This window comes from Podarcis bocagei (assembly GCF_964188305.1).
Source record: "Podarcis bocagei genome assembly, chromosome: 8".
In the NCBI taxonomy this organism is placed as follows: Eukaryota; Metazoa; Chordata; class Lepidosauria; order Squamata; family Lacertidae; genus Podarcis; species Podarcis bocagei.
In genome coordinates this window covers 92416154-92428914 of record NC_138133.1, presented here as the reverse complement: position 1 = coordinate 92428914, position 12761 = coordinate 92416154, and the positions used below count along the sequence as shown (strand labels likewise).

The 12761-nt window shown below is 50.8% G+C and overlaps 1 protein-coding gene and 1 pseudogene across 2 annotated transcripts in view; one reads left to right on the top strand and one right to left on the bottom strand.

The window, feature by feature from the left end:
- Positions 1-5624: 5624 nt before the first annotated feature.
- The window catches only part of LOC308593047 (fucolectin-like), a 71597-nt gene continuing 64460 nt past the window's right edge, over positions 5625-12761 (bottom strand). The window contains exons 2-4 of the mRNA XM_081205252.1: positions 7946-8037; positions 7444-7738; positions 5625-5834 (exon numbers count right to left, since the gene is read on the bottom strand). Coding sequence (XP_081061378.1) covers positions 5675-5834; positions 7444-7738; positions 7946-8036 — 546 coding nt within the window. The 5' untranslated portion in view covers position 8037 and the 3' untranslated portion in view covers positions 5625-5674. The remainder of the gene's footprint in view (positions 5835-7443; positions 7739-7945; positions 8038-12761) is intronic.
- LOC308592847 (serine/threonine-protein phosphatase 2B catalytic subunit gamma isoform pseudogene) lies at positions 9937-11573 on the top strand (annotated as a pseudogene). The gene has a single exon. The product of its transcript is annotated as a serine/threonine-protein phosphatase 2B catalytic subunit gamma isoform pseudogene (transcript).

Sequence of the window (12761 nt, the reverse complement as noted above, 5' to 3'; positions counted from 1 at the left end):
TAATATACCTATTCAATAATAACATATTCAAATTAACCATATGTACACTTCTATATAGGGACGCGGGTGGCGCTATGGGTTAAACCACAGAGCCTAGGGCTTGCCGATTGGAAGGTTGGCAGTTCAAATCCCCGCGACAGGGTGAGCTCCCGTTGCTCGGTCCCTGCTCCTGCCAAGCTAGCAGTTCGAAAGCACGTCAAAGTGCAAGTAGATAAATCTGGCGGGAAGGTAAACGGCGTTTCCGTGCGCTGCTCTGGTTCGCCAGAAGCGGCTTAGTCCTGCTGGCCACATGACCCGGAAGCTGTATGCCGGCTCCCTCGGCCAATAAAGCGAGATGAGCGCTGCAACCCCAGAGTCGGCCACGACTGGACCTAACGGTCAGGGGTCCCTTTACCTTAACACTTCTATATACCTTCACACTCCTTCCACAATGTTTATTTAACTTTTAACATTTTAATTGCCCCAAATTGTTCAAACCTACCCTTATAAGACTGACTTTGGAGAGGTTAGTGCTGAGGACGGACACACCTCCTTCTGTAACCCTGAATTGTGGCACACAAAATACTCCAAACTTCTGCAACCTCCTTACAGACGGCATCGGACCGCTGGGCCCATTTTGCCCAGGGCTGCGACCGATCCTCTGTGCCGTCGGGATCAGAGGGTCTTGGGTCTTCCTTGTCCTGCTTGCCTGAGATGCTCTGGCTCAGGCATAGGCAACCTTTGGCCCTCCAGACGTTTTGGCCCACAACTCCCATGATCCCTAGCTAACAGGACCAGCGGTCAGGGGTGATGGGAATTGTAGTCCAAAACATCTGGAGGGCCGAAGGTTGCCTATGCCTGCTCCAGCTGGAGGGGCCAGGGACTTTCCCTGAGCCCACTGGCCTCTGTTCTGGGCTGCGGCCCCTCCCACCTTGAGCACAACACAGCCGGGTGTCAAAACATAAGGGTGGGGGGTCATCCCAGGCCCTTGAGTGACGCACAACAGTCCCGCCCACCCAAAGCCAGGGCTGCCTCTGCCTTGAGACTGTCCCAGCTCTGAGGGTTGGGGAGGTAGAGGCCTGCACAGTGTTTTGACAGCAGGCTCTCGGGGGTAGGGGGTGGATTCTGACCCCGGAAGCCTCCACAATGTTGTCCCACAAGGCCAAGGTGTTCAGGCCCAGTCCCGTCCCGATGTCCTCGGGGAACGTGAAATGGCCAGGCATCTGGTTGGGCGCTGAGTCTAGATGGGCTGTTGGACTGATCCAGATATGGGGAGGTGACAAGATAAGCTATCTTGAAATAGCTGAATGGCTTTGCATGGAAGATGGACAGGCTTTTCTGCTGCTCTGGAGGGTAGGACTCGAACCCATGGCCTTACGTTACAAGAAAGGAGATTCCGACTACCGTAAACATCAGGAAGACCTTTCTGATGGTAAGAGCTGTTTGACAGTGGAAGGTTGTGGGCTCTCCTTCCTTGGAGGTTTTTGAGCAGAGGTTGGGTGTCCATCTGTCATGGGTGCTGAGATCCCTGCATTGCAGGGGGCTGGACTGGATGACCCCCGGGGTCCCTTCCATCTCTATGATTCTGTGGTTCAGCAGGCTCTTGAAGGACAGAGGTGGGACCCCTTCAGTAGTGAGGATGAAGCAGGCCTGGAGTGGGCTAGTGGTCAGTTTTGATCTTGAGGGCAAAGTTTGGCCCTTCCACTGCTTGGAAATGGGGAAACGGAGATGTTCTCAAGAGCTGCTCTGTGGGACACAGGGATATTAGGTAAGGGGACTGAGGACTCCTTGGCCCGCTTGCATCCTGGCACGCCAAGGGGGCACATCTCGGCGGTTGGCGAGAGACTAGCTGGGGCTTGGACCTGCTGCTTCTAGGAAGAAGGGCAGAGGGCGTCCCAGGGCCCCAAGGGGAGGCCACAAGGCACTGGGCTGGTCCTGTTCCTGGGTCAAAGTGGGGGGGGGCGGGGGCCCTTTCTAGACGGCTCCACTAGAGGAAGCACCTAGCTTCTAGGTCAGGGGTCAGCAAACGTTTTCAGCAGGGGACCGGTCCACTGTCCCTCAGACCTTGTGGGGGGCCGGACTATATTTTATTTTGGGGGGGGGGTGAACGAATTCCTATGCCCCACAAATAACCCAGAGATGCATTTTAAATACCGCATTTTTTGCTCTATAAGACTCACTTTTCCCCTCCTAAAAAGTAAGGGGGAATGTGTGTGCGTCTTATGGAGCGAATGCAGGCTGCGCAGCTATCCCAGAAGCCAGGACAGCAAGAGGGATTGCTGCTTTCATTGCGCAGCAATCCCTCTTGCTGTTCTGGCTTCTGAGATTCAGAATATTTTTTTTCTTGTTTTCCTCCTCCAAAAACTAGGTGCGTCTTGTGGTCTGGTGTGTCTTATAGAGCGAAAAATATGGTAAAAGGACACATTCTACTCATGTAAAAACATGCTGATTCCAAAGACCATCTGTGGGCCAGATTTAGAAAGCGATTGGGCTGGATCTGGCCCCTGGACCTCATTTTGCCTACTCATGTTCTAGGTCTAGCTTCTTCTACACTCTTGTGCAAATTAATTGAAACAAGCAATCTAGTTTATTGTACAAAACTCACATATACATGTACAAAACTCAAGTATACGTACATTAGTAACGGATATGCCCTCCGCTATTTTTAAGCAGTATTTGAACACCGTTTGGCATGGAGTCTCCTAGTTTCGAACAGTCACTGTTGATTTTCGGATCCCTGCACCACACCTGAATCAGCGCCTGAAGGAGCTTCTCCGGAGTCGTACAGTCTGCAGCACGGAGGCGACTTTTGCATATAGCCCACAAATTCTCAATGGGATTTTCGTCCAGGAATTCCCTGGCCAATCAAGTACCTGTATTTGCTGCTCTGTCATCAATTTCTTCACCAGTTTTAATGTGTGACAGAGGGCTAGGTCCTGCTGCAATATCCCAGTACTGTCAGGACACCTCTTTTCCAGCTCTGGAAGAACTCTCTTTCGTAGAACCTCAATATATTGTGGCGAGCGCATCATTCCTTCTATTGGCTGCAGGCTTCCAAAACCATAATGATCAACTGACTTGTTTTGAGTACAGTGGTGCCCCGCAAGACTAATGCCTCGCAAGACGGAAAACTCGCTAGACGAAAGAGTTTTCCGTTTGGGAGGTGCTTCGCAAAACGAATTTCCTATGGGCTTGCTTCGAAAGACGACAATGTCTTGCGAGTTCCTGCTGGTTTTTTCCCCTTTCACCACCCTTTTTCTAAGCCGCTAAGCCGCTTATCAGCTGATCCGATCAGCAGATAAGCCGCTAAAAGCCGCTAATAGCGCTAATCCGCTAATCCGTCAATGGGCTTGCTTTGCAAGACGAAAAAACTGCTAGACGAAGAGAATCACAGAACGGATTCTTTTCGTCTTGCGAGGCACCACTGTACAGGATTACGAGTAAGATAGAAAACATGCTTTGTTTCAATTAATTTGCACAAGGGTGTAGGTCTTGCTTGCACAGAGTTTCTTCGTCTTGCTTGGGCCATGTTTATGTGCCACTTGCGGGGATTTGGGGCCTGAGTGATCTCTCTGGCTCAGAAACCCGGCCTTCCGGCTTCCCTGATTTGGACCATCTCCAGCCGGGCTCTGCTTGGCCTCCGCAGCTGAAGGCAGCCACGCTTCTGATCCCAGGAGGGGAGAGAGAGGCTCTGGGGCTGCTTGCGGCTTTCCCGCGGGGAAGAGGACGCTGGCCTGATCCTGCAGGCTCTTACGCTGTTACCTAGGAGGCAGCAGGCAAGGCTGGCAGCAGCCGAGTGACTCCACCAGGGGGCAGCAAAACAGCTTCGTGGGGTTTAGAGTCCCTGGGATCTGTTCAGGGGGGTCTGGTGCTGCCTGCCCTGGCGGGGGGGGGGGGAGGCTCAGGAGTCCAAGGTGGTGGGGGGACACAGCTCCCTGGGGTGCAGAAATGCCCACTGCACAGCCTGTGGGGCGTGGAAGGGGTCAGAACTCCATTTGAGTCTCCCATTGTAATAAACGAAAATCTGCCCTTATTCCCTAATGGGGGACACAAGAGCCCTTATAGAGTCCTTTGCAGGTTCTCCATTGGTCAGAGAAAATAACAGAGGCCAAGCAGAGAATATTGAGAAGCAAAGCAGCTCGTAAGCCTGATCTTTATTGAACTTGCAGGAGGAGGACCCAGAACCAAGGTGTGCCTGCCCTTATATAGACATTTTAAATTGCCCGCCCTGGAGTCCAAGACCACCCCCAGAAACATCATACCTACATCACAGAAAGGGCGGTCTACAGCAGAAACCTGAGTGCGTTGTTTATCTCCTGTCTGGCAGGTTACCTGTTAATGCTCACTTGATTGGATTGCCTGGGGAGCCTGGCCAGTCTTTTGTAATGATAAATACTTAGTTCCTGAGCCAGGTCACAGGCTCACCCTATTCATACACAGACATACCCTTAAGACAGGATTTGTGAAGGAAAAGACAATGGGAGGCTTTTCCATTTTCCTTTGACCTTGCAGAGAAAACATTTGGTCAGTTTGGGAATAAAAAATGGTTTCAGGTCGGTCTTCCTGTGCTGATATTTGTACATGCTTGGTTGGCACATTTATGAACATTTATTATATATCTAAGACTTTAAAATTATCACACCATCACTAAAGTCGCCACCCTTGCTCTCTGCCCCCCCCCCCCCCTTGTGCCAAAGGGACCCCTCCTTCTCTGAGCTGCTCTCTCCTGGCCTCTGCAACTGCCCGGATCTCAGAGACTTTGGCTTCTTTTCCCAGGCTTTGCTTGGCAGAATTTCCCCTGGGCAGAAACTCCCCTGGAATTGCCAGCTGCGATTCCCGTTATTCCAAGGCACCAGCCACAATGTTTGGAGCCAGTGATAGCCTTCTACTCCTCCACGCATTCGCCTAAACCTCTCCGATAATGGCCATTCAGGTTGGTGGCCATTACTGCCTCAAGTGGGAGGGAGTTCCACAGGTTAACTGTGAAGAATCCCTTCTTTTCTTGAGGGCTTTGGTTAAGAACAAAGGAAGAAAATCTCTTCTCTATCCACGTTCTCTGTGCTATACTTAATTTCACACACCTCTTATTATGCCCCCCCTTCTTTTTCTCAGCTAAAAAGCCCCCAACATGATGACCAGCTTGACTTTGGAACGGTCTCTCCTTCCTTGGAGGTTTTCAAGCAGAGGTTGGGCGGCCATCTTTCAAGGATGCTTTAGCTGAGATTCCTTCATGGCAGCGACTTGGATTGGGGTCTCTTCCAACTCTACAATTCTATGATTTGAACCTTTCCTCTCTGGGATGAAGTCTCAAGGCCTGAGTGTGGGTCTAATGAAGACTTGTGGGTCAACCTCAGACGGCAGATGGCCTGTTCTGTGCTGCAGTCCACAGGACAGCATCTCTCGCAGGGAGGATCTGAACGATAATCTTGGTCATTTGATGGCCCTTTTTGCCCATTGCTGTCTTTTTATTTGTATATATTGCTTGTTTTATGTTGCCCTGGCCGTTGGCTAATGCGAATTAAGTCTGTCTATCTGTCTATCTATCTGTCTGTCTATCTATCTATCTATCTATCTATCTATCTATCTATCTATCTCACAGGGAGGGATGTGGGAGAGACAAAACAAGCCAATTCAGAGGAAGAATAATTCTTTATTTCATCACCCCCCAAGACACACGCGCAGAGTCTGCCACTCCCTAGCACTGGTCTTCTGCCTTGGTGCCATAGACCTCCACCTCGCACAAGGTCAGGTATTCAGCCCTCCCCGGGATGTGGATGCTCACATAGCGGCCCTTGAGCCAATTGCAGTACAAGGTGCTGACGGAGCCAAGGCTGGTGTCTGTGATGGTCCCACAGCTGCAGAGAGAAAGTGGAGGGGATTGTAAATTCAGAACAGCTCAGTCTATGGGGATCTTCATTCATTTATTCATACGTTTTGTTTCTATGCCGCTTTAGATTTTAAAGGGAAAAATCTCAAAGCTGTATGTGAAAGGACTCCCAAATATCAGCCCCCTCCCATTCCTATCGCTCAAAGGTGGCTTCTCACATTCCCCAATTTTCATCATTAACCGCTGGCGTTGTTTTAAGGGTCCACTGCATGCCCAGGTCTCCACAAAGGGGCCAGATATCTGTGCCAAGGCAGGACAAGGGGCGTCTAATGGATCTCCGAGGGATTGGAGGAAGGGCAGCGCCTGGTGGCCAGTGGCTTCTGGCCGAAGAGAGCAGACAGGAGGCGGCCAGGTGGAGTGCGAGGAGGACCCAGGAGCAGGGGGCCGTGGGGGTCAAGGGGGGTGAGGAGCTGATGGCGGAGCAGAGCTTTGGCTAAGGGAAGCACAACTTCACAGAGGAGGGAGAAGCAAAGTGAACTGGCGATGTGATGAAGAGGTCGGGAGGAGGAGAGGAGACCAAGGAAGCCTTGACTCCATCCCTGATGGAGGGATTGGGGTGGGGGGTGTTTTTATTTATGGCCTGTCTTTCCCCCTGATGGGACTCAGCATGGCTTTGTCAGGTGTGCGTGCAGGAGCCAGGCCCTGTGACCAGTAGGACTCTGCAGGACTGGGGCCTTCCTAAGTTTGTTCTGGAGAGGCAAGGTGCGGCCACACAGGTGAGGCGACTTGGTAACTCACAGCACCTGGTGGCAAGAGCAGGGAAGGGATATAAGGTCAGCATTTTGCCTTTGGCTCTTTGCCACAGCAACACACTTCCTGCCTTGCTGCATTTGGCTTCTTGCTTCCTGACCCTCGGACCCCTGACTTCGTGACTCCCTGCTTCTTGACCCTCGGACCCCTGACTTCGTGACCCCTTGCTTCTTGATCCTTGGACCCCTGACTTCGTGACTCCCTGCTTCTTGACCCTCGGACCCCTGACTTCGTGACCCCTTGCTTCTTGATCCTTGGACCCCTGACTTCGTGACTCCCTGCTTCCTGACCCTCGGACCCAATGGCTTCTGGACTCCCGGCTCTCTGACCCTCAGACTCTTGGCTCCTGACTTCTGGCTTCTGGACCCCCGTTCCTGCTCCCACCCCGCCATCTTGCCCTTGGTCCTGACGTCCCCTGCCGGGACCTCGATCACCCGTGAAATGGACCATGACAGGCTTACAGATAAAAAGAAGAACTGCAAAACAAACAGAAAAGCAATCATGACCACCCCACCCCCCTTAAACGTTGGTAGAATTAAAACTGTAGACATCGTGTTTGCTGGGAGCTGTGAAGAGGAGGGCGACCAAGACGGCCAAGAGTCTGGGAACCAAGTCTGAATGAGGAAGGGTTGGTGGAACTGGGGATGTTTAGCCTAGAAAGGGAAGTATGAGAGCCATCTCCCAATATCTCAAGAGCTGTCACCTGGAAGATGGAGCAAGCTTCTTTTCTCCTGGGGTGGAGGGGGGGGGATCTGAAACAAGGACTCCATGTTACAAGAAGGGAGATTTCTGGAAGGAGATTTTGGGAAGAGGCAACTGGAACTTACAGGGGGTTGGACTTGCCATGGTCAGCCACAGAGTCTCCCACGCGGATCTCAGCTCCCTGGAGTCTCTCACCACAGCAGTCCCCGCGGTTCTTCACCACCACAGCAGAGATGGCGTACTGCTGGCCCAAGTCCACGTACCACCAGGGCTCCGTGTCCAGCTGCGTGTGGGTGCAGGTGCCCGTTTTATACCAGTCCCCACCGCAGTTCCCATCCACGGCTTTGCTTGCTGCTCCAATAATCTCGTGAGGGAAGACGGAGGACTGGCAGGTTGGGCGGCCTCTGGCCAGGTTGCGAGCTGGAGTCAGGGAATGAGAGAAAGAAGATGGGGACAAGGACAAATAATAATGCAATAAGAGATCAGCCCGTCTCATCCAGCACCTGCTCTCACAGTGGCCACTCAAATACTTCTGGGAAGCCCCCAAGCACGACAGGCTTGCTTGTAATAAAACTCCAAAGTGTTGCTTTGACCCATAGACTGGCCCTTGCGTCCCCCATGTCTTACCAATAGCTTGCAGTTCTGGCTTGCAGCTCTGGGCCTCCACCTGGCCTGCCAGGAGCACCAGGGCCAGCAGCCAAGTCCAGGAGGGGAGCATCCTGCAAAAGTGGAGATGGCAGTGAGGGACAGCCCCTGCAGGAGCCCTGGGGGTCTGGCCCCCTTAGCAGCCCCAGAGGGCTTTGCTTGCAGCCAGGAGTGCTGAAGAGGCATTCAGGTCAATCAAGGACCACGTTGGGCAGGAGAACGGTTGTCGTCCTCCAAAGATTCCTTACAGTCCTATATAAGCCCTGAACAATAACAATGCCATTTCAGATCTGCCCCTTCAGGGTCAAGACTTCTAGGCATGTTCTAGGCTTCAAGGCTCACATCCAGTGGATTTCCCAGACTTACCTTGGCTCTCTTTCTTGGGATCAGTGCCTGTTGTCCTTCTTGGTGGCTTGGCAAGCCCAGGTTTTTCTCTTGAAACTGAGACAGAGACCTCCCTGCTTCCAGCTGAGTCCTGTCCCTCCTGGTTTTATCCCCTTTCAAACAGGCAGTTCCTGTTTGACTCAGAACAACCCAACCAATCAGGAAGGCGGGAATTTGGCTATCAAGATCCACTGTTTACATCCGTCTTCTCACACAGCTTGTGTGGTTTCTACATCTCTGCCAAGAGGGGGAATTTGCACCGCCTTATCACCAGAGGATCTGCTTTGAGTTTAGCAATATATCCTTGTTGCATTTAGAGGGCAGGTGGATGATAAAGTGAGTACAGTAATGCCTTTAGTTGAATGTGCTTTGGGTAGAGCGTGTTGCGCTCCGTGGCAACCCGGAAGTAACGGAACCCATGCATGCGCAGACACGCCGTCGCATCTTGCGTTCTGTTCAGGATGTGAACGGGGCTCCAGAACAGATCCCGTTCGCATCCCGAGGTACCACCGTATTGGACGCAGCCAGTCTGGGATTTCCTGAGCCCTGCCATGACCACCACACTCTGTGATCTATGGCAGTTGAGTGCCAGATGGCAACTAAGGCCTTCTATGGCTGCTAGTCATGGTGACAATGTTCTTCCTCCTCTGAAGGCCAATTGCTGGGAACCACAAGTAGTGAGAGTGCTGTTTCGCTCCTCTCCTTCTGGTGGGCTTTCCATGGGCACCTGGTTGGCAACGGAGAGAACAGGATTCTGGACGAGGAGATGCAGCTCTGGTCTGATCCAGAAGGTTGCTATTTCTTCATATAAATTTTATTGCATTAGCCGTGTGGCCATAGCATGATATACATTAAAATAACAACATAAAATGGGGGTGGGGAGGTAAAGGTAGATATCGTCCTGGGCAAATACTTAAACAGAAGAAAAACACACACACACACACACACACACAAAACTGCTGAGGCTGGAGGAGGACTGTTAAAGGGTCCTTCAGCTCCTCAGATTTGTCCTAACTCCATTGTCCTTGTACAATAAGGCTACTTGGAACTTCGTTCGATTGTGCGGCGTATCGACTGCAGCTGTGGTGTTAAGGAAGAAGTTAGTGCCGCTTTCCTCTTCATCACACTAAGCAGGAAGTTAGCTGTCATCTCGGTAATCCAACAATCAGAATCCTGCAAAAAAAGGGGACACTATCCAAGGCTGGATTGGGAGATGAAGCTTGTTCACGAGGGGAGTTAAAAACCGAGATCTTTCATCTGTCCTATTAGGACAGAAGAGCATTACATGTTCCATAGTCTCCAGGGCCGTGTCATTACAGGTGCATGTTCTATTTGCTATGGGAACTCTGGAATAACGACCCGACAGAACTGCTGTGGGAAAACAGTTGAGACGGGCACAGGTAAAGGCCCTTCGCTTAGCCTCCGAAGAAATTTTGAAGCAATATAGAGGGATCCCTTCAGGTGGTAGGGGCAGCTTCGGGGGGCTCGGGTGGAGACAGCCGCCGCCGTGGCACTGAGAGGATTCCCCCGTCCGCGCCTCCCTCCGCCCGCCCGCCCGCCCGCCCTGGCCTGCTCAGCCGCTGCCGTTGCCGCCGCCGCCGCCGGAGTCCCGGCCCCTCCCGCAGGGAGGCACGAAGGTCCCGGGAGCCGCAACGGGGCAGGCAGGACCATGTCCGGGCGCGCCCAGAGCAGCAAACTGTCCACGACGGAGCGCATCGTGAAGGCTGTCCCTTTCCCTCCTACACAGCGGTTAACCCTGAAAGAAGTTTTTGAGGATGGGAAACCCAGGCTGGAGGTCTTAAGAAACCACTTGGTGAAAGAAGGGCGTCTGGAGGAGGATGCAGCGCTGAAGATAATCAATGATGGAGCCTCCATTCTGAGGCATGAGAAGACCATGATTGAAGTTGAGGCTCCAATCACAGTGTGTGGTGACATTCATGGGCAGTTCTTTGACCTGATGAAGTTGTTTGAAGTTGGAGGATCACCCAATAACACGCGCTACCTCTTCCTGGGAGACTACGTGGACAGAGGCTACTTCAGTATAGAGTGTGTGCTGTATTTATGGAGTTTAAAGATAAACCACCCCAAAACTCTTTTCCTGCTCCGAGGGAACCACGAGTGCAGGCACCTCACAGAATACTTCACCTTTAAACAAGAATGTCGAATCAAGTACTCCGAGCGGGTGTATGATGCATGCATGGATACATTTGACTGTCTTCCTCTTGCTGCCCTTTTGAACCAGCAGTTTCTGTGCGTGCATGGAGGGCTGTCTCCTGAAATCACATGTCTAGATGATATTAGGAAATTAGACAGGTTTAAGGAGCCTCCAGCCTCTGGTCCAATGTGTGACCTGCTGTGGTCTGATCCATCAGAGGATTATGGCAATGAGAAGACACTGGAACATTTTACCCACAACACTGTTCAAGGTTGCTCCTATTTCTACAGTTACCCTGCAATTTGTGAATTTTTGCAAAATAATAATTTGTTATCTGTGATTTGAGCACATGAAGCCCAGGATGCTGGGTACCGAATGTACAGAAAGAGCCAGACTACAGGCTTTCCATCCCTAATCACAATCTTTTCTGCACCAAATTATCTAGATGTCTATAACAACAAGGCTGCTGTGCTGAAATATGAAAACAATGTCATGAACATCAGGCAGTTCAACTGTTCTCCACACCCTTACTGGCTTCCAAACTTCATGGATGTTTTCACATGGTCTTTGCCTTTCGTAGGGGAAAAGGTTACAGAGATGCTGGTTAACATCCTTAACATCTGCTCTGATGATGAGCTCATTTCTGATGGAGATGAAGCGTTGGACGGAGGCACCACTGCCCGTAAAGAGATCATCAGGAATAAGATCAGAGCCATTGGGAAGATGGCACGAGTCTTTTCAGTTCTTTGGGAGGAGAGTGAGAGTGTTCTGATGCTCAAAGGACTGACTCCTACAGGTACTCTGCCCCTGGGAGTCCTCTCAGGGGGGAAACAGACTCTACAGACGGCCATCCGTGGATTTTCGCCACAGCACAAGATCCGCAGCTTTGAAGAAGCAAGGGGACTGGACCGTGTCAACGAGCGCATGCCGCCACGCAAGGATTCCAAGCACCCCGACGGGCCAGTGAACTTAACCTCCACAAACTCTGCGGAAAAGAACGGGATGGGGAAGAAAGCCCAGTAACAGTTCAGGGGCCACCCACTCTGTCTCACAAAAGGATCCAAAACTCAATGAATTCTATTTATTTATTATGAAGGGGGAGAGCAAGGGGGGGGGGGAGAAACCAACTTAGCTTGGAGGCACATCCATAATCCAGTTTGCATCCATTCTGTAAGAGAGGTGACCATTTTGTAAGTTTTTAAAATTTTATGTTCAATATATAAAAAGTCATCTTTTTTTAATTTAGGAATGGGTCTAAATACTAGTACATATATAAAGTGTTGTTTTGTACAGATTGCCTGTCCCTGCCAGGAGGGAAGGAGCCTGTGCGTGTGGCTGGGTGGGGTGGGGTGGGAGGAAGGGAAGCAGAAACAACCCAGGGCAGCTCTGGGATCTGATTTTATAATGGAACCGTTTCAAGTTATCCTTGTTTTTTAAAAGTGGCAACTTTCATTTGAAAGCAACATTTTTCTCCTCCCAGATTTTGCTGTGTTTCTTCTATTTCACACTGCATCTGATGCTCCAGCAGTTGACTTCCATTAAAGGCATGTTGCATAGGGCAAAAAAAAAAAAAAAAAAAAGGTTGCTATGAATTTCTTAAGAGAGCCTCTTGACCTCACATAGGTAGACTTTGTTTACAAAGCTCTTGTACTGCCAACCTTACTGTCTGCTTGTGAAACATGGACCACTTATAAACGCCATCTCCAACTCCTCGAAAGATTCCATCAATGGTGTCTGGAAATTTTTACACATCACTTGGGAAGACAGGTGAACTAATGCCAGTGTACTGGAAGAAGCAAAGATCACCAGTGTCCAAGCGATGCTTCTTCAACATCAAGTTTGTTGGACTGGTCATGTTGTGTGGATGCCCGATTATCGTCTTCCAAAGCAACTACTCTGTTCCGAAATTTAAAATGGAAAGATGCCTCTGAAGGCCAATTGCTGGGAACCACAAATAGCGAGAGTGCTGTTTCGCTCCTCTCCTTCTGGTGGGTTTTCCATGGGCACCTGGTTGGCAACAGAGAGAACAGGATTCTGGGCGAGGAGCTGGACCTCTGGTCTGATCCAGAAAGTTGCTATGAAATTCTTAAGAGAGCCTCTTGGCCTCACATAGGTAGACTGATGCTGTCAATGCAATCAGACTATTGACTTTGGGTTTTAATGGGCATGGCTGGGATGTGGCCAAAATAAATATGGCTTTTAGTGTTTGTTCAAACATGTGTTAAATGAGAAATTGGAGGCTTCATATATTCAAATCAC